The sequence below is a fragment of the Cicer arietinum genome, chromosome 7, assembly GCF_000331145.2.
Source record: "Cicer arietinum cultivar CDC Frontier isolate Library 1 chromosome 7, Cicar.CDCFrontier_v2.0, whole genome shotgun sequence".
Lineage (NCBI taxonomy): Eukaryota > Viridiplantae > Streptophyta > Magnoliopsida > Fabales > Fabaceae > Cicer > Cicer arietinum.
This window is the reverse complement of record NC_021166.2, coordinates 19042471-19061256: the sequence shown is the minus strand read 5'-3', so window position 1 is coordinate 19061256 and position 18786 is coordinate 19042471. Positions and strand designations below refer to the sequence as shown.

The window sequence follows — 18786 nt, the reverse complement described above, 5'->3', positions numbered from 1 at the left end:
ATGGACAAACAAATTTAAATCAGCAAAGTAGCGAATAATCGCAGAACTGTTCAAAGATTAAGCATATATGATGATGGAACTCTAATTCCTGATCTTCATCACTGCACGGCAAAATGCATGTACTCTTCTAGCCAACATTAGTTAGACAAAATGATGAAATGATATTATAGCTATTAAGTGATTTGGGATACCCTGACATAAGAGTTCACTTAGCAAGCACTTGCATAGTTCTCAAAATCATGGCAAGCCTGCAAATGAAAGCCAAAACAAAATAGTTAGGTTTATATTACTAAGCCTATCATAAAGCAAAAGTCCATTTCAAACTCATCACTTTAGACGTTAAACCTATGAAGTACAAATACTAACATGGACACCGGACACAACACTGATATCGATAATAATTTGAGAAAATGAATTAATTGAATGTAATCAATGTGTCGGTATCGTGTCGATGTCGAGTACTGACACATGTCGAACACCGGGACATGCCTCGATCAAAAGTGTCAGTGCTACAAAGCATTAAACGTAGTTATTAGATAAAAATCAAGAAGCAAGTTAATAACAACACGAGGAAACGGAAACAACCTATAACAAAACAAATAATACGTCAGTATACCACACCTTCAGCTATACAAACAAAGCACCTAGTAAATTTATGCCCTTGACCCATAAAAGTCAAGTAACTATTATCATTAAAATAATAAAATGATCTCTCATATGAATGATGGTTACAAATTGTGTTTCCCACATTTACAGTCGTATCCCACTCTTTGAAATAAAATGAATCATTAGCTAAAGTAACAAACTTAAAAGAGTAAATTCAGTGAGTGAACATTTAGTTATGTGAGAATAGTTGTGACTTGTAAAAACTCATGTTAGAGAAATAGCAACAGTTAATAAAGAGAGATGAATGTAAATGTTTGATCTACCTACACCGAGCACAAACTACATAAAAGGCTCATCATATATGAGAACAACTGTGATTTTAATCTTTTTTCCAAACAGAGAACAATCAGAAATAAGTCAAACATCAACCTCACTATAATAATTTTTCAATAATTCAAAGTACACCTGGAGGTTTGAAGTATCACAATACTTCTATACCTGTAACTCATCAGTTATAATAAAGTTCATATTAGAGACAGCGCAAACTACCAAATTAAGAACACAGTTAATAGATAATAATGAAAAGAACAACAGATAATTGATACCATTAGGATTTACCTCCGCTATTCATGCCCAAAACTCGGTTTCGCACAAACCTTTCAAAACTATTTAGTTACATATCAAGAGCTTCCCTGTCCAGTCATCCACTACTCCATAGTCAATGCTCAATTCTCTCATCGGAGGGATGTTCTCCATGGCATATAGCATAACATGGGGGAACATCAAATTGTTGTGATCATACAGAACGAATTGAACGAACACATTCGGGCTTGAACTATGACTCACGTAGCAAGCAACATTTCTCATTGTCGACACATCCATAGAAAAATCTAAAGGAGGAATTGATGGATACGACGGACGCACATACTCAGGGTATATCTGAGATAAATCCCCCCATTCTGCCCATCTATCTGAAAATCGATTAGGATATATCAATGAGTCACCATTCATTGTTAAAATTTGTGCTTGCTCCCTAGTCAAAACAACCCCCGTATACTCGCAGATAAAGGCTCCGGCTTGAATAAGGTCCAAGGACCTAACTCCCCAACCCGTCTGCGCAGACCTAAACACTTCCAACCTATATTTGAGACCCTTTTGGGCAACACGATTCCGACAACTTGGGGGACAGGAGCAAAAAGGTCCACATTCGAAAATCAAAGGCTTCCCTCTCACGAGCAACCCTTGTATGTTATAAGGAAACTCTCCTCCATTCTTCATAGAGCAAAAGCAGCCATCAGCACAATTATCCACACATTCACAGCCAGTAGCTTTCCCACTCTGATGAAACACAAACTGCGGAAAAGTAGTTTTCGGAAGATACTCAAAAAAAAGAGGATCCTGATTGTCATCTATGTCATTGAAAAGTCTAACAGCAACATTCTCCCTATTATTGGAAATATCAACAGAAACACAATTCAAAGGCTTAGGATCCAACACACTTTTCTTTATCTCCCTAGCTTCTTTAAGAACAGCACTACCCATCTTTGCCTGCCCCTCAATTCTCAAAAGCTTATACTTATAAACTCCAAAACCAGACTTTCCTACATCAAACCAACAATCAACGATCCTGTACAATCCATCATAAACATAAACCTTACCAGAACCAGAAGCACTACCTTCATACCTCATCCCTCGAATAACCCTTACCTCGATCCCGTAATGCATACTCCTTTCCAAAGCAAGGTTTCCACCCACCAATTTCTGATCACAAATTTGCCTTGAGGAATTCTTCTCCTGTCCTCCATGACCAGTGTAGATTATAACATCACCATCATCCAATTCCATATCATCCTCATAACCACCCGAAACAATCACACTAGTAGCAATTGGTTCACCATTAGAACACCTACTTTTAGGAAGATAATCAATGCCAGCCTGTATCTGCATATGCAAACCAATTACACACAATTCCATCCTAAAAAGAAACAAATCACCAACAGAAACTCCAGGAATCGATCCAACTATCCTTTTATCACGATACAACCACAACTCTCGATTCCTCATCAACGCCGCCGCCCTCATATCACCACGAATACGATTCCGCTTCCGCCGCTTCCGCCTTCCATTCGGTGTTTCCACCTCCATCGGTGCTGCACCGGAAGCAGCACTCTTCTCCTCAGCTGTCCTCATCTCTTCCTCCATAGCTGCAACTTCAGCAGCCAATCTTCTTTCCTCCTCCATAGCCGCAACTTCAGCAGCCACTCTCTTCTCCTCAGCCACTCTCCTCTCCTCAGCTATTCTCTTCTCCTCCTCAACACTCGCCAACACACGAAGGGAATCATAAATCATCCTTGTCCTCCTCACAACCTCACGAAAATGCATCTGATCCTTCATACTCAAGTCTGAAACCCTAACAAGCTCCTTCACCTGATTAGCTCTCTTCCTAACCACAGCAACAGCCGAAGTCGATTCCTGTTTCGCAGGAAGAGGAACGATAGCACGATCATTGTTATCAAATTCCCTTGAATCACGAGAATCTTGATTATCATGAGAATCCACAGTTGGATTAGGGTTCAGATTTAGGTCAGGATTGGGAACGTTGACCATATTCTCCAATGAAGCAGCATTACTGTTGGAATAATTGGTTCCGAAGTAAGGGTAAAGAGGTTTACCGAAAGTAGCATTGAAAAGCTCAGAAACGCGGTAGAATTCAGTGTAGAGATCAGATTGATCATCATCTTCAGAACAGGGAGAGAAATGGGGTTGTTGTTGGGAATCTTGGGAAGATAAGAAATCGTCGAAAGGTTCAGGCTTTGGAATGAGTAAAGTTGTGGGTGGTGAAATTTGGGTGGAATTTGGGGATAAAATGTTAGGGATTTGTGGAGTGAAGGTTAGATTGGGGGAAATTGTAGGAACAGGAACAGTAGGAGAAGGAGTTCCAAGGTTTAATAGAGGATCCATTATTGTTGTTCTTGTTCTTGTAGTTGTTATTATTACAATGAAGTTTTCAGAAGGGAAAGGGAATTTTATGTTTTAGTTGGTTTCAGTGATATAGTTTTTTTTTTGGTCAAATAGAGAAAGAGTGACATTGGGAGTGAGGTAATGAAAGTGGAGAGAATTTTGAGTTAGAAGTGGCAGGAAAAGTGATTCAGAGTATTTTAGAATCGAAGTTACAGGTGCTGATGTATTAAGAGTTCATAAGATTACTATAGTTTGTTTCTTTATTTATTTATTTATTTATAACTTTTCTCTTTTGATGGATTTCTTTTTTTACTAAAAATAATGATTGTTTTTTTTAGAAAATTACAAAAGTTTGTTTATGGAGCCAGACATCGCATGTACTCTTCCTTAGATAAATTAATTAATAATAAGGGTGATATTTATTACCATAATTTAAAATTAATTTTTGTCGAGGTTTGGGTTGACTTCTATGAGTGGAAAATGTATTTAGACACATCCAATTAAATTTTCAAACTATTTATTTATTTAGTAGAATTTTTTTTGTCTAAAAGATTTATTTTTATCTTTTATAAAAAGTATTTTTTTATTTGAAGACTAAATTCAAAACATTTAATTTTAGAAAAGTTATTTTTGTTTTATATTATTTTGTATATATGTTTAATTTCATTTTTACCGAAACATGTTTGAATGTAAATTATTATATAATTAAATACTTTTAATTAAAATAAATTATTTGAATTGATTTTTGTCTTTACATAACCAAAAATATTAGGCTGCCTTGATTTTTTTTTCGTTGTTAGTATAATATTTATTGTTTATTTTACGCATAAAATATGCGTCAGTTTAAGTGAGGAGAAACTAAAAATTAGTAAGATATAAATTTTGAGTGTATGTTTAATTTTATGATGAAATTGATTTTGCAAAAAAGTAGCTTTTGCAACTAACCAAACAAACATTGAGTCTTGTGTGAATTGAAGAAAGATTGCAATATGTTGCCCTATTCTAAATATTTTTTCGGTTCATCATTAAGAAAATAGAAAGACTATCACTTCTATTGAAAATGATATACACACCATATTTTTGTAAATAAATTGTCATTAATTACATGAATACTATGTAGACACCTCGATTCGTGCTCTCTTTAAATAGGTGAATCATATGTCAAAAATATTTTATTTGATCCAGAGACAATCTGAAAAAAGTGAGTCACTTTAGATGAAAAAGATAAAAACATATTTTTTGAGTGGCTAAATTATGGTTGACACATGAAAATTATGTAAACATGTTTTTTTAGGTAAAAACATATTTTTGTAAATAAATTGTCATTAATTACATGAATACTATGTAGACACCTCGATTCGTGCTCCCTTTAAATATGTGAATCATATGTCAAAAATATTTTATTTGATCCAGAAACAATCTGAAAAAAGTGAGTCACTTTAGATGAAAAAGATAAAAACATATTTTTTGAGTGGCTAAATTATGGTTGGCACATGAAAATTATGTAAACATGTTTTTTATGCCCATTTTTAATATGTGGGTCCCACACCAAATATTTATTCACTTGATCGGATAGGAAATTATGAAGAAAAAAAATTAGTTTAGGTGAAAAAGATAGAAACTTCTTGTTTTCTGTAGCTAAATTATCGTTAGCCACATGAATATTATGTAAATACCTCGATTTGTGCTCTCTTTTAATAAGCAAATCTTATGTCAAAAGTCTTTTATTTTATCGAGAAGTAAATTGAAAAGAGTATGTCACTTTAGATGAAAAAGATAGAGGCATATTTTTCTGTGTGACTAAATTGTTGTTGGTGCATGAAAACTATGTAAACTATTATTTCATGCCGCTTTTAATAAGTAGGCCTCATACCAAACATATTTTCGCTTGATCGGGTAGGAAACTATAAAGACAATATCACTTTAGGTGAAAAAGATAGAAACACATTGTTTTCTGTAGTTAAATTGTCGTTAGTCACATGAATACTATGTAATATCATCAATGCGGTGTTATTTCTTAACGAATGAATTCTATGTGAAAAGTCTTTCATTTGATTAAGAAGCAAACTGAAAAGAGTGTCATTTTAGGTAAAAAGATATGAACATATTTTTTTGTGTGGCTAAATTCTTGGCGCATGAAAACTATGTAAACACATTGTTTAATGTCTTTTTTTAATATGCGGGCCCCATAGCAAATGTCATTTCACCTTATCTAATAGAAAACTATGAAGACAATATTATTGTAGGTGAAAAGATAGAAACATCTTGTTTTCTGTAGCTAAATTGTTGTTAGCCTCATGAATACTATGTAAACATCTCGATTCGTGCTCCATTTTAATAGGTGAATCCTATGTCAAAAGCCTTACACTTACTTAGAGATGACTCATCATAGCATTTGGGCACATGTTTTTAGCTTTTTAGTTTGGTATTTTAAAAGCTCTTTATAGCTTAGATTAATATTTTTAGCTTGTTTCTAAACTTTGGGTCGAATTTGAATTATAATTTTATTATTTATATTTTGACTATTTCTCGCTATGTAGGTCATACCTTGAGCTCTGAATATCGGATTGGTACATATGAGCAGGCGTTGGAAAGATAAAATCTGAGCTACAACTTTTGTGTTGGAGGGAAAGACCAATTCCCAACTTTACTAGGCCGAAATTACAAAATTCGTAATCTGGATATTTGTAATAATTTTAATTAGCGGACCACTTGTTTTTTAAACCCTAAACCCTAAAGTCCAATAATAAGTACTATATATTGGCAGTTTTGTATCTTTTCTAAGACGAAAAAATTAGGATTCAAATTGCTACAAGAAATAAACAGTTTTATTTTAATTTCATGGAAAACTAATTTTATAAGATTAATCCACGAGTTCAGAGTTTCATCAACATCTTGAGGTTGGGGTGGGGACATGTTTGTAGTGTTGATATTCACCTCACACTCAAACCTGATTCGCTAGTAATATTATTGTCATTTTAAAATTTTATATGCATGTACATATTCAACATATTTAATTTTTTTATATTAAAAATTATAATCTTCTCTTTATAGAAAATATGATTTTAATATTTTTAAATTTTATTATTGTACAATAATAAATATTTTATTATATTAATTATAAGTAGTATGATTTTTAATTTTATTATTTTATTATTTTATATATGTGAACCTAAATTTCACACCTATAAAAAACAGAGGCCGATGTAAATTTTTTCGACTAGTCGAGTGCGAGGGTGTGCGAGGCAAAACCCGCCCCAACCCATCCAATGAAAAATCGCATGTGAATTTAGGTGGTTTTTTTAAATATGTAATCCCCATGTCAAATGTGTTTCCACTCGATCGAAAAGGAAATTAGGAAGGCTATACTACAAAAATGTCTTTTAACTTAATCGAGAAAAAAACTTGAATTAGAGCATCACTTTGGGTGAAATTATCGTTAGCCATATGAATACAATGTAAAGTTGTAAACATATTATTTACCCTCCCTTTTCAATATATGGTTGTCTCATTCATAAAATCATTCTCATTGAAAGAAGAAAACTAGAAAGGGAACATCACTTCAAGCAAAAAAGATAGAAAATCTTGTTTTTGTTAGTTGCATGAACACTATGTAAATCCATCGTATCATGCTCTCTTTATACTATGTGAGATTCTTGCCAAAATCCTTTCTAGTTGATCGAGGAAAAAATGCTATTTCCTATTAGAGCATAATCTTAAAGGGGAAAAAAATATAAACAATTTTGTTTTTAGCAAAATTGTCGTTGCCAACACAAGTATTACGAAAATATTTTGTTTCATCCATCTTTCATGCCAAAAGTCTTTCAATTTGATCTAAATGAAAATTGGTATGAGAACACCACTTTAGATATAATAAATAAAATGCATTTTTTGTGGCAATTATTTTTAACTAAGTTACAAAATTGTTTTGTTCACATGAATACTAGGCTAACATTTTTTTTATTGGGGTAATTCAAAGGAAAAACTCATATCATATCAACAAGATCAAATTATTTATCGAATATGAAGGAACTTATATAAATCATTGCACATTACAAGTTAGCTAACCAAATTAACTAACTTTCTATTTTTGTTTAACTAACTATAGCTAATTAGCTTTTAACTACATTTGTTTATTTTAAATTAATTACAACATCGTCCCTTTAATTCAAAATCTCAACAACTACCACTCCCAAACATCTTCTCAACTCTTCAAACTTCTCACTTTTTAATATCTTCAATTTGTTGTTTGTCTGTTTGACAATACATTATATCCAATCTTTGTGTTTACTTTTTCCACGAGAGACATACTTTTCGCAAGGTTGATAGTTGATTTGTTATTAATATGCATTTTTATTGGTTCCTCCATTTTAACCAATATTTTTTTAAAAACTAATTTTAACCAAGTTATTTGGCATGTTGCAAATGATCATGCTACATAGTTAGTTACACAAGAAGATAATGCAACCAAACCACTGGTAGTTTCAGGGAACTCCATGAAATTGGAGCTCCTTAAAACTTGAACACATAGTCCATGGTACTCCTTCTATCTATTATATCACCACACCATTTTGTCAACATAACCTAGCAGATCTCTATCCTTCAATTCTGTTGTGGTTGGAAACAAAATTTCACTCCTCATTATTTCTTCGGCCAGAACTCTTAATTTGACAAATCCATTAATTATTGGCTTCAATCTATATGTTGGAAGGGGAAAAAAATTTCATAATTAAAAATATCCCAAAAAAGAACGTCTCCGACACTAAAAAGTCCCTATAATTTTGTGGGTTTAGTGGAACTCAAAAAATAATTTATAATTTTTTATCGATTTTTTTTAATTAAAAAAAAAATTGATTTTTTTTTTTTGATAATTTTTTAAAAAAATTTTCTCACAATTTTTTTGAGAAAAAAGTTATTTGAATTTTTTCTGAGAAAAAATGTTTTTGAATTTTTTTAAATAATTTTTTCGAAAAAAATAAATTTTAAAAATTTTTTAAGAAAAAATATCTCAATATTAACAAAATATTAGACATATAAATTTCCAAACATTAATTAGGTTACATTTCTTAATATTAACAAAATATTGAAACCATTTTAAATCAATTTCCATACATTCATTAGGTTACATTTCTTATGGGGCACAAACGTGACATTCTCTATCACTACATTTTTACTGTCCTTCCTTTGTATTAGAATACTACTATTTGTGAGTCTCACCTTTGTCATTCTATTTGAATCAAAATCAAAAAGCCATTTGTTCAATTGTTGTCACTATTAGTAACATTGAATCCGAGTCTCAATCATCATGTGTCACACTTTCCTCCTTCTCATCATTATTTTGTTTTATTTTTCCCTTTCTATGCCAACACTCATAAACATAATATTCATATTTTTCACAATTGAAACATTAAATCTTTGTCAAACCCTCTTCTATTAGTCAATTCAAATGTATAAAACAACATCAAATTGATCAATTTGGACAAAATTAAGGATTTTTTTAATAGAAAACATAGATAGAGAATAAGTTTACACTATAAACAACATACGGTTTACGATAGCAAACGTAGGTAAAAGATTTCATGGATACAAGTTGGACTAATCAACCTAATGACCTAATTTAACCTAAATGTCTAATTTGTATTGTTTTTATAGTTTGGATCATACTCCAACCAATTTGACCAAACTCAAAGGGGTTTGATTCAAGTAACCAGTTTGTGATTTCAAACTCATGAACCCAAAATGTTAAAGAAGAAAATAGTAAGTTTTTAAATTAAGTAGATTAAGATTTTTTTTTTTTTGAATCTAGAAGTATTTGAGTTTAATTCAAGTGAAGCAATTTTAAATTAGGAAATTTAGTATGTTAAATTAATTCAAGTGATGCAATTTTATATATTTTGTTGGAGTTTTAAAAATATTTTGTTTTAAATCCAACACAAATCAAAACCAATCCGCTCATTATTAGGTTGAGTTCGTGTTTGATGGAAACATTATGGATTTTGAGTCCTCTAAACACTAATAAACTTTGATGAGTAATGAGTTCGCCCAAAACTAACTCAACCCAACCACTACGCCGCGCATTGCAAAGAAAACTGAAGGAAAATAAACTCCAATTATGTAAAATTTTCCAAAATTTCGACAGTTTGAAATACTCCCAGCTTAAAGGGGCCAATTAATCTATCTGGAATTGGGTAATAACATGATATCGAAAAAAAGTCTCAAACCAAGCATTTAAATAATAAAAATTTATTAAGTCGACAATCTACCAACACACATCCACTGACCAAATCGGCTACTGAGAAGATTATTTAGATTTCACCATCCCAAAGTTCTTCAACAGATCTGTAGCCACCATAAGTTTCATGAACAAATAAGGTTCCCCGGAGTAATCTTGCCTGCAACAATAAAAGCCGCATTCATAAGATAAAACTGGACAATTAATGTATCCATGAAAGTAAACAAGACCTTCAGCAATCAACCCCATAGCTTCACATATATCAAATAACGAGCAACAGGCTTAACAAGTTTCTACTCAAAATGAATTCCAACTCTCCAGCCCCAAAACATAAGAGGGGAAGTTTTGGGTTAGCAAGACAAGATTAATCCGAAATTAAGTATCCAAAATCAAGTCTTATTCTTATATGTAATTGATTATTGAAAAGAGACGACTCACAATAATGTTAGCTATACTGCTTCTCAAGTAGAGCACAAAATAAAGAGTTTAATGAACATATACAACATATATATAACTATTAGTTTTACATTGATATTAATCGGAAAACCTTCATTTTTCCAAGTCATATAATTCATTTTAAAATGCAGTAAAAAATGAGGTGATATGGCAAAATAGTGATTTTTCATTAGATGTTGGTATAAAATTAATTTACACTGAGTATGCATATTTTGAAATCTATATAAATATCCTATAAAAAAAGAGCACATTACAAATATAATTAATTAATATATTATATTCTTAAAACTAGAGAGAGTGAGGCAACCATCAAATACTTACCTCTTCAATCTCAGAAAATTTGGCAAACAAGTCTTCAGGTATAGACCAGCCAAAAACATCAAAATTTTCTTTTACTCTTGTTTCATGTGTACTCTTGGGAAGCACACTATGACCCTTTTGCAATCCCCAACGAAGAGCTACCTGTGCAGGAGTCTTGCCTAGTTTCTCAGCAATCATATTTAGAACTGGATGTTTAAGGACATCACTTTTAAACCCAGTTGTTCCAGGGGAACCCAAAGGTGAATATCCCTAAACATTAAAATGTCACAATTTAAATGATTACGCAAAAAAAAGGTTAATTTGGTGTTTCAAAAAATAGAAAGACTTCATGAAAATAGCCAATGTAATGTGCAGAAACAAAATAATGAACATTCAAGATTTGGGAACTTACAGAGAGGTGAACACCTTTGGAGTTGCAGAAACCCCTCAACTTATCCTGCCTCCAAGAAGGATGACATTCGACTTGATTGACAGCAGGAGGAACACGAGCAACCTCAAGCAAATCCCCCAGCTTCTTGGAGGAGAAATTGCTAACACCTATGGCCCGTGCCTTGCCAGAGTCATAGAGTGCTTCCATCGCGCTCCATGTACTGGCTATGTTAGGCTGCACAAGATTTTCAACCTTGAAGCCGGCTGATCCTTTCTTCATCGGTGCAGGCCAGTGGATCTGAAAAGGAAGAATCATCAGTTAAGTTAACAATTGAGTATGTGTCCTAAATAAACTAATAAAACACCAAATTTTGAAATTAGGTCAGATAAATCCTACATACATCAGAAGGAAAACATAAAATACAAATGAATAAAATAAAAGCCCCTGAGCAATGCAGCAACATATGCAGGAAGTGCAAATTAAATTCCCTAGACTAAAAAACCCGTGTGATAAGTCTGCAAGAAACATGAAATAACAACTACTACCATATTGCTCTGTAAGAAAAGTGTAGAATTGAAAAAGTTAAACGCATAGCATTTCCCAAATAGTCATGCAGTTCATTAACAGGCCGTGTACAACAGTGTTTTTCCCACAATAAAAGAATGCAGTGCTTAGCTAACTTCCTAATTTAAAGGCCATATGGAAAGGCTGTTCCATGAAAATTCATAATTCACATTTCCCATTTTTACTTCATATTTTGAAACAAAACTTAGTTATCAGAGAATTAAGGGGTAGTAAAATCATAATTATGCATAAACTTTCAACACCAAGCAAGCAGTTGAAGATCTCTGAACTGAAGATTGAGTGATATTAATATTACATACAAGATACAAATCAACATAATCAAGCTGTAAGTCTGCCAAAGTCCTGTCCAATGCAAGCGGTACATCTTCTGGAGCATGATCAGTATTCCTGCACATCATCTTAAATCCTTAGGTTTAAAAAAATGAAAACTAATAAATTCATAAATCTACCAGCATTATGTTACGATGCTACCATTAATAATAAAGCCTGAATTGCAAGGCAAAGTAAATAAGTCACTTCTAATTGAAGACGTGTCCCAATATGTGACATACATCGATGTTTGACACAACAACGACGACATCCTATTAATTCATTTTATTTCAAATTATTACTAGTCTCAGTGTCTGTGTGTGTTTCAATGTGGTGTCTGTGTGTTTCATACGTCGAAAAAAACTAATTAATCTATAATATTATATTAATCAATATCAATATATAAACAAACCAGAGTTTAGAGGTAATCCACAAATCTTCACGTTTCACTACGCCCTCATCAAACAGCTTCTTCAACACAGAGCCAATCTGGATTGAACCAAAAGCAATGAATGAATGAATAATTTCCTTCACACATGACTAAAGAAATAGTGAGAATTGAATGAAAAAGAATTACCTCCTTCTCATTGCCATAAACTTGAGCACAATCAATGTGACGATAACCAGCCTGTAAGTAAGCATCAAATTGATCGATCAAATATTATCATATCATTAATATTGAATACTATGGGATTTAAAAAATGAGCGTCGATGTATGAATTTAGAGAAATGGAAATGCGAAATACAAACAATGAAAATGGAAGTGGGGAAACCTTGATGGCGGCAGCAACAGCTTGACCGACGAGACCAGGATCGGATTGCCAAGTTCCTAAGCCGACGGAGGGGATCTTGGCTCCGGTGTTGAGAATGAAGAATTGAATATCGTTCGACATTGTCAAGTAATTTTTGAAACTGAACAAGAAAAATGCTTTGGAGTCACAGCGTGAAAGTGAGAATGAGAAATGGAACAGGAAGAGAAACTTAACTCTGAGAAATGGGTCTCTTATGTATATTTTTTTCCCCCTTTTTGTCACCTTCTTCCATTTTTTAAAAGGAACTTTTAATATGACACGTGGGGAGTTGTTGGTAATCTATATTTGTTTTGTTTTAAATTTTAAATAAAAATAATAATTTATTTTATGTTTCATTAACAAATATCTATTATGTATCTTTTTTATTTATTAATGGTCAAAATATGTTTCATGTTTTTCTATAAAAATATCTGTTTATACTTATCTTATATTTTCTTTTTATGTATTAATAGAAAATATTTGTTTTGTGATTTTATATATCACTTATAAATATTTCTCTCATGTTTTTATTGTATCATTTATAAATATTTATTTTATTTTTTTAATATGTATCGATTACAAAAAATTATTAAGGTAAAATTTTATAACAAATAACATATATATATATATATATCACTTTATTTTTTATGTATTAATGATAAATATTTGTCCCTTAATTTTTTTATATTTGTCACTAACAAATATTTGGTATAGCTATTTTTTTTTTTTACAAATATTTTCTTTTTCAATTTATTTTATAAAAATAGTAACTTCTCAATCCTTGACTTCAAAAAACTCCTTTATAAAAAAACTTCTAAAATCTACTATTTTTTCCTTAAAAGAAAAACCACTTATGTTTTTTTCAAAAAAAAAATCATGATATTTAATGCTTGGTGTTTAAACTACTCATTTTTTTTTCTTAAAATAAACATCACTTCCTTTTTTTATTCATAATAGTGAATATCTTTTTACGATAGGATATAAAAAAAATTAATATAATGCACGTAAATAAATAAATTATAATTTTTCATAAAATAATTTTTTTTAAAATATAAAAGTTAATAAATAGTTTTTTTATTTATAAAAACAATAGTTAATTTATTTGTTCAAAGAATAAATCAACTAAAACAAAGAGAGATGTCAATTTGGATCATGGTCAAACCACCTTTGTAAGCAACTCCAATTATTTGGGTTACCCACATTTAGATAATTGGAGGAGTTTTTCCTTATAAAAGGAAATATAAATTATACATTTTTTTTCGTATAAAAGAAAATGGAAATTATACAACTTTTCCTTATAAAAGGAAATAGAAATCATCAAGCTTTGTCTTATAAAAGGAAATAAAAATTATATAACTTTTCTTTATAAAAAGAATGGAAATCATTAAGCTTTTCCTTATAAAATGAAATAGAAATTATTAAGATTTTCTAAATGAAGAAAAGAGAATGCATATTTTTTCCATGCTTAAAGTAAAAGAAAATATTTTAAATGTTTGGTCTCTAGCTAATGAAAAGCATTGCATATTCATGTCATGTTTTCATTATTTTTTTAGGGACAATTTTTCAAATTGTCCTTCTCCTTTTATAGAATTCGTTGAGATTATTATCCCACCCCCTATTTTCTTATATATTATAACATATAGAGGGACTTGAAACAAGAAATTCAGGCAGTAGAGGATCAAACTCAGTAGTGTCATTTTTGTAGAATTGTAATTGTTGTAAGTACTGATGCATTAGTGGATGATTGTACACTATGTATTATAATTGTTTTGGTGGATTAGTTACATTAATTTTTATAAGATTGTAAGATGACTTTTATGATTACTTCTGAAATACTAAAATATATAAATTTATTACGATATTCTAGATAGATGGTGATGAGTGTTACATGTTTTATCTTTTTCACCTAAAGTGATGATCTCTTTCAAGTTTTCTGCCACATTAAGTGAAAATATTTTAGCATATGACCACCTATTACACTCTTTGTTTCATTTGTTATGCATTCTTTTATTGTTCTTTCTTTTTAAACCCTTGATTTTTGTCGCGACCTAAAATTTTGAGTGTTTCTCGAAGTTAACGGAGTTGCAACAAAAATTTATTTTAAAATATGGAAAATATTATGAAACCCTTAAAAATAAATAAAATAAAATAAAAAATGATTTTTGAAACCAAATTTTGAGTTCAGGAGTCAATTATGCGTAGGAAATATATTAGCACCCTACGACATCCGTTAAAATACAGTTACCTATAATTAATTGTGCAAAATTAATATTAACTTAAATATATTTATTTCTCCTTATTATTAAATATGAATATCAATTATTTTTTAATGTGATTTTGAAATAAATGTATGTTTAAGAAAGAGAAAGAAAAAAAATTATTAATGTGTTTGACAAGAGTGTTATCTTGCTCCTACATATCTCCTGGTGCGATGGAGAAATCAAATTTAGTAATTTTTGAATAGAAAATACGGATGTGTTGATTGTTTAGTAATTTTTGAATAGAAAACTTGTTTTGTTATTGATGAAAAAAAGTTGTTTTGACGAAAAAAAATGAGTTTGTTTGATTTGAATAATTATTTTATAATGTAAGTTTTAGGACTATCAAGTTGTACAACTTATATCTCAAAAACTCAATGAGTAAAAAAATGTCTCATCTAGTTAATCCTTTTAAGAATATTTTATATTATTTTCGGTTTTAAAACCACCAAGTGGTACAATTTGTGTCTTAACAATTCTAAAATTAAAAAAATGTCACATCTAATTAATCAGATTTAAAAAAATTGATTTTAAATTAATTTATTTATAAAAATGAGTTTTGAAACTTTCAAGTAGTACAACTTATATTTTAACAACTCAAAGATTAAAAGATGTCACATTTAATTAACTTTTAATAAAAAATTTATTAATTTTTATTTTTCTTTAAATTAAAATATTAAATAAATTTAGAAGATCTTATAAAATAAAATCAATAATAAAAACAAAAATAAAATAATAACATTAAAGCTGTAACCCAGGCTATTAAATAAACAAAACAGACTAATAGATCCAACAACCAATAATATAATTTAATAATAATAATGGAACAGTGTACTTGCCTCGTAATAATTAATAATACTTGTAACTGCAATGGAGGTAAAGCAAAAGTTTGAAAAGCATATCCCAAACACGTTGTAATAGTAAGGTAACTTGCAGCTTCTTCAATAAAGCAGAAAGTTTGGAAACAATGGTGTTGTAACTTGCAGCTTCTCCCATAAAGCACAAAGTTTTAAAATCAAACAAAAACAAAAAACATTTGCTCTAATTCGAAAGGAAAAAAATAACATGGGTTTGAAGAGAAAGAGAATAAGTTGCGCTAACTTTCTTTCAGAAAAAAAAAGGGTGTTATTTTTGAATTTTGAAAAATTTTGAAAAAATAATTTATGCTACCAAAAATGTTATACAGACTATCAACCACGAAGTCCTCATGATAAAACAGGCCAAATAATTGGAGTTCTACTGCACCATAGAAAATCATTCTAGAATTACACCCTCAAGATGACAGTCGAATAATTATCACTCATAATATGATACTAAGACCACTCGAAAGAAAGAGAAAAAGTGATTAAGAAAGGAGGAGAAGAGAGAAAAGCCTCAGATTCAGAGCTTTTAGTGTACTTTTCCAATTGAGGAAAACCTTCTATTTATATTTAGAGCAATTGTCAATAAAAGTGATGAAATAACACTTTCCATCTTTGGCTAACGTCTCATCAAGTTCACATATATTAGAGTGTATTAAGTCTAAAGGTTTAGATTCTCTAACTACTGATTTATGTGAACTCTTAGTTATTTTAACTTGACTGCAAAAATTACATTTTTCAAAATCCTTTAAAGATAACTTTGGAATTAAGTCTAAATTACTTAAGTTTGAAATCACTCGTTTGTTCATATGACAGAGTCTAGCATGCCAAATATTAAACTCACATAACATGTAAGCTGAAGGAAACATTTTATTGATTTCAACATTCAATTTAAACATACCATCAATGGCATATCCTTTGCTAACAAAAATACCATTTTTAGAAATGGTGTACAAACCTGCCCCTATAGACTGAGTAAACCCTGCCTTATTGAGAAGAAACCCAGAAATCAGATTCTTCCTTATTTCTGGAGTGTGCATGACATCCTTCCTGAAGTAGCAATGTCAATTTACAAGAAAGGGGGATTTGAATTGTAAAGTCACCCTTTTAAAAATTCATGTTAAAAACTTAAGAAAATAACTCAAGATTGATCTTGGTTGTGAAAACAGAAAACGGAGAACGTTCTTGGTTAGTTAAAATCAATAATTTAGTTTATGTATTTAACTTGATAATCAATTAGTTTGAAGGTAAATAAATAAGGGAAGAGATACCACACAACGATATATCCTGGTTCACCCAACCCGGGTTACGTCCAATCCTCACAACCGTGAGATTTTCCACTAAGTGTTTAAAACGAAGAACTTTCTTGGTTTTACAACACCTAGTTCAGATCAACCTTGATCCGCTACAAAGTTAAAACCTTTTCACCCAGAAAGGAGTTCAATCAAGTCACCTATCAACCTTGATAGGATTTCTTACAATCTACCCAAACTTCTGCAGAAATATGAAGATTGTTACTGAACTTCTGCAGAAATATGGAGATCGTTACTGAACTTATGCAGAAACGGAGATTGATAATCAATTTGGAGACTGGTCTGATCATTTTGGAGAAAGATGTTTGCTTCTTGAAGATCAAGTGTAACAAGCTGAAGAATGTTTTTCAATATGGAGATTGATATTACATTGCTGTCCAGATTGATCAGAATGTTGTCAAAAATGTTCAGATATGTCTGGTCTTGTTAATTCATGATCTTCTCTCTTTGTGATTCGAATGCCTTCTTTGACTAGAATGGTTCCTACTTGTTCCTTGTCAAGTACTAATAACATTAACATGAAATTCATAAGCATAATCTTCTTTGAACTAATGGAGATTGATTGATTTTAGAGTTGTGACAATCATTCTTAAAACTGGAGAACATTCTCCGTTTTCTAGATTTTACTAAGAATTTTCTCCTTTCTTGTTTGTTCGGATTTTGCTTTTCATGATGATTTATTCTTGCTTTACTTGGATCCTATCTTTGATTAATACACTCAAACACACATGTTAAATACCAAAACACTTAGAATCATAATTAACATTCTTAATTAACTTTTTGTTTGTTTTCATCAAAACATTAAATTGAGATTTTGTCTCAAAACTTCCGAAATAAGGTCTTTCTAGAGGTGAATATTAGTTTCACATCTCCAATACCAACAACATTAGTGGTGTGGAAATATCCAAACAACACTTTCTTATCTTCAACAATAGTGTATGTTTAAAAAATAGCATGATCATAACAGATATGGCGTAAGGCGTCAGTGTCTATCCATTATCCATCTGATCTACCAACAAGGTTGATATCTGTTATCATAGCAATGAATTACTCTTATGTCAAGTTATCATATTTAGAAGTGCTTGACTTGTTCCTACACTTGCGTGCCAGATGACCCTCTTTCCACAATGAATACAGAGAAAAAGGGGGAGAAAGCCATTTCTATGAGGTGATTATTGCTTTATAGTTGGGACATTTGGAGGGTTTCCATTCTTGTTGTTGTTCTTTAAAGTGCGATTCTGATTTTTTAGTTGTTTGCCTTTTGACTTCAGAACTGCTCCGATGAATTTCTTTTTCTTGTTATTTGCCACACGAAGAACTTCATCTTTCTGGTCTTGCCTACGTGATTCATCCTCAATTATATGGTGAGTTATCAGACTTTCTAGAGAGAATTCTTTTGTTTTATGCCTGAGAATTTTTTAAAAATATTTCCATGCAGGGGCAGTTTGTCAATAATAACAGTAATTTGAAACTGTTCATTTAGGGACATACCTTCAGAGATGATCTCGTTAGCAATTTTTTGAATTTTATGATAATGAGCTTCCACTGATTTGTCATATGTCGTTTGATATTTGAGGTAGCGGCTAACATCATACTTTTTGGCTCCAGCTTCCTTAGTATCATATTTCTTTTTTAGAGCATCCCAAACCTATTTATCAGTATTGTTGTCGGAACTATAGTAATCATACAAATCATCATCAAGTCTATTGAGAATACAATTATTT

General features: G+C 30.9%; 2 protein-coding genes across 2 annotated transcripts; both read right to left on the bottom strand.

Moving 5' to 3' along the window:
- Nucleotides 1-6: 6 nt before the first annotated feature.
- LOC101488364 (histone-lysine N-methyltransferase family member SUVH9-like) lies at nt 7-3777 on the bottom strand. The gene is made up of 2 exons (XM_004509543.4): nt 1225-3777; nt 7-248 (listed from the first exon to the last, which is right to left on the bottom strand). Exon 1 carries the CDS (start codon nt 3565-3567, stop codon nt 1276-1278), a length of 2292 nt encoding a protein of 763 aa, XP_004509600.1. The 5' UTR covers nt 3568-3777; the 3' UTR covers nt 7-248; nt 1225-1275.
- Nucleotides 3778-9657: 5880 nt separating this feature from the next.
- On the bottom strand, nt 9658-12848 carry LOC101488690 (NADPH-dependent aldo-keto reductase, chloroplastic-like). The gene is made up of 7 exons (XM_004509544.4): nt 12614-12848; nt 12418-12468; nt 12253-12329; nt 11831-11918; nt 10968-11243; nt 10577-10825; nt 9658-9959 (listed from the first exon to the last, which is right to left on the bottom strand). The coding sequence occupies exons 1-7, from the start codon at nt 12731-12733 to the stop codon at nt 9873-9875; spliced, it is 948 nt and encodes a 315-aa protein (XP_004509601.1). The 5' UTR covers nt 12734-12848; the 3' UTR covers nt 9658-9872.
- Between the last annotated feature and the right edge of the window lie 5938 nt (nt 12849-18786).

Coding starts and splice junctions, on each gene's coding strand:
- LOC101488364 (XM_004509543.4), bottom strand. CDS start 3,567: ATGGATCCTCTATTAAACCTTGGAACTCCTTCTCCTACTGTTCCTGTT.
- LOC101488690 (XM_004509544.4), bottom strand. CDS start 12,733: ATGTCGAACGATATTCAATTCTTCATTCTCAACACCGGAGCCAAGATC. Junction 11,919..12,252: donor TGGATTACCTCTAAACTCTG/GTTTGTTTATAT, acceptor GATGATGTGCAG/GAATACTGATCATGCTCCAG. Junction 11,244..11,830: donor ATTATGTTGATTTGTATCTT/GTATGTAATATT, acceptor CTTCCTTTTCAG/ATCCACTGGCCTGCACCGAT.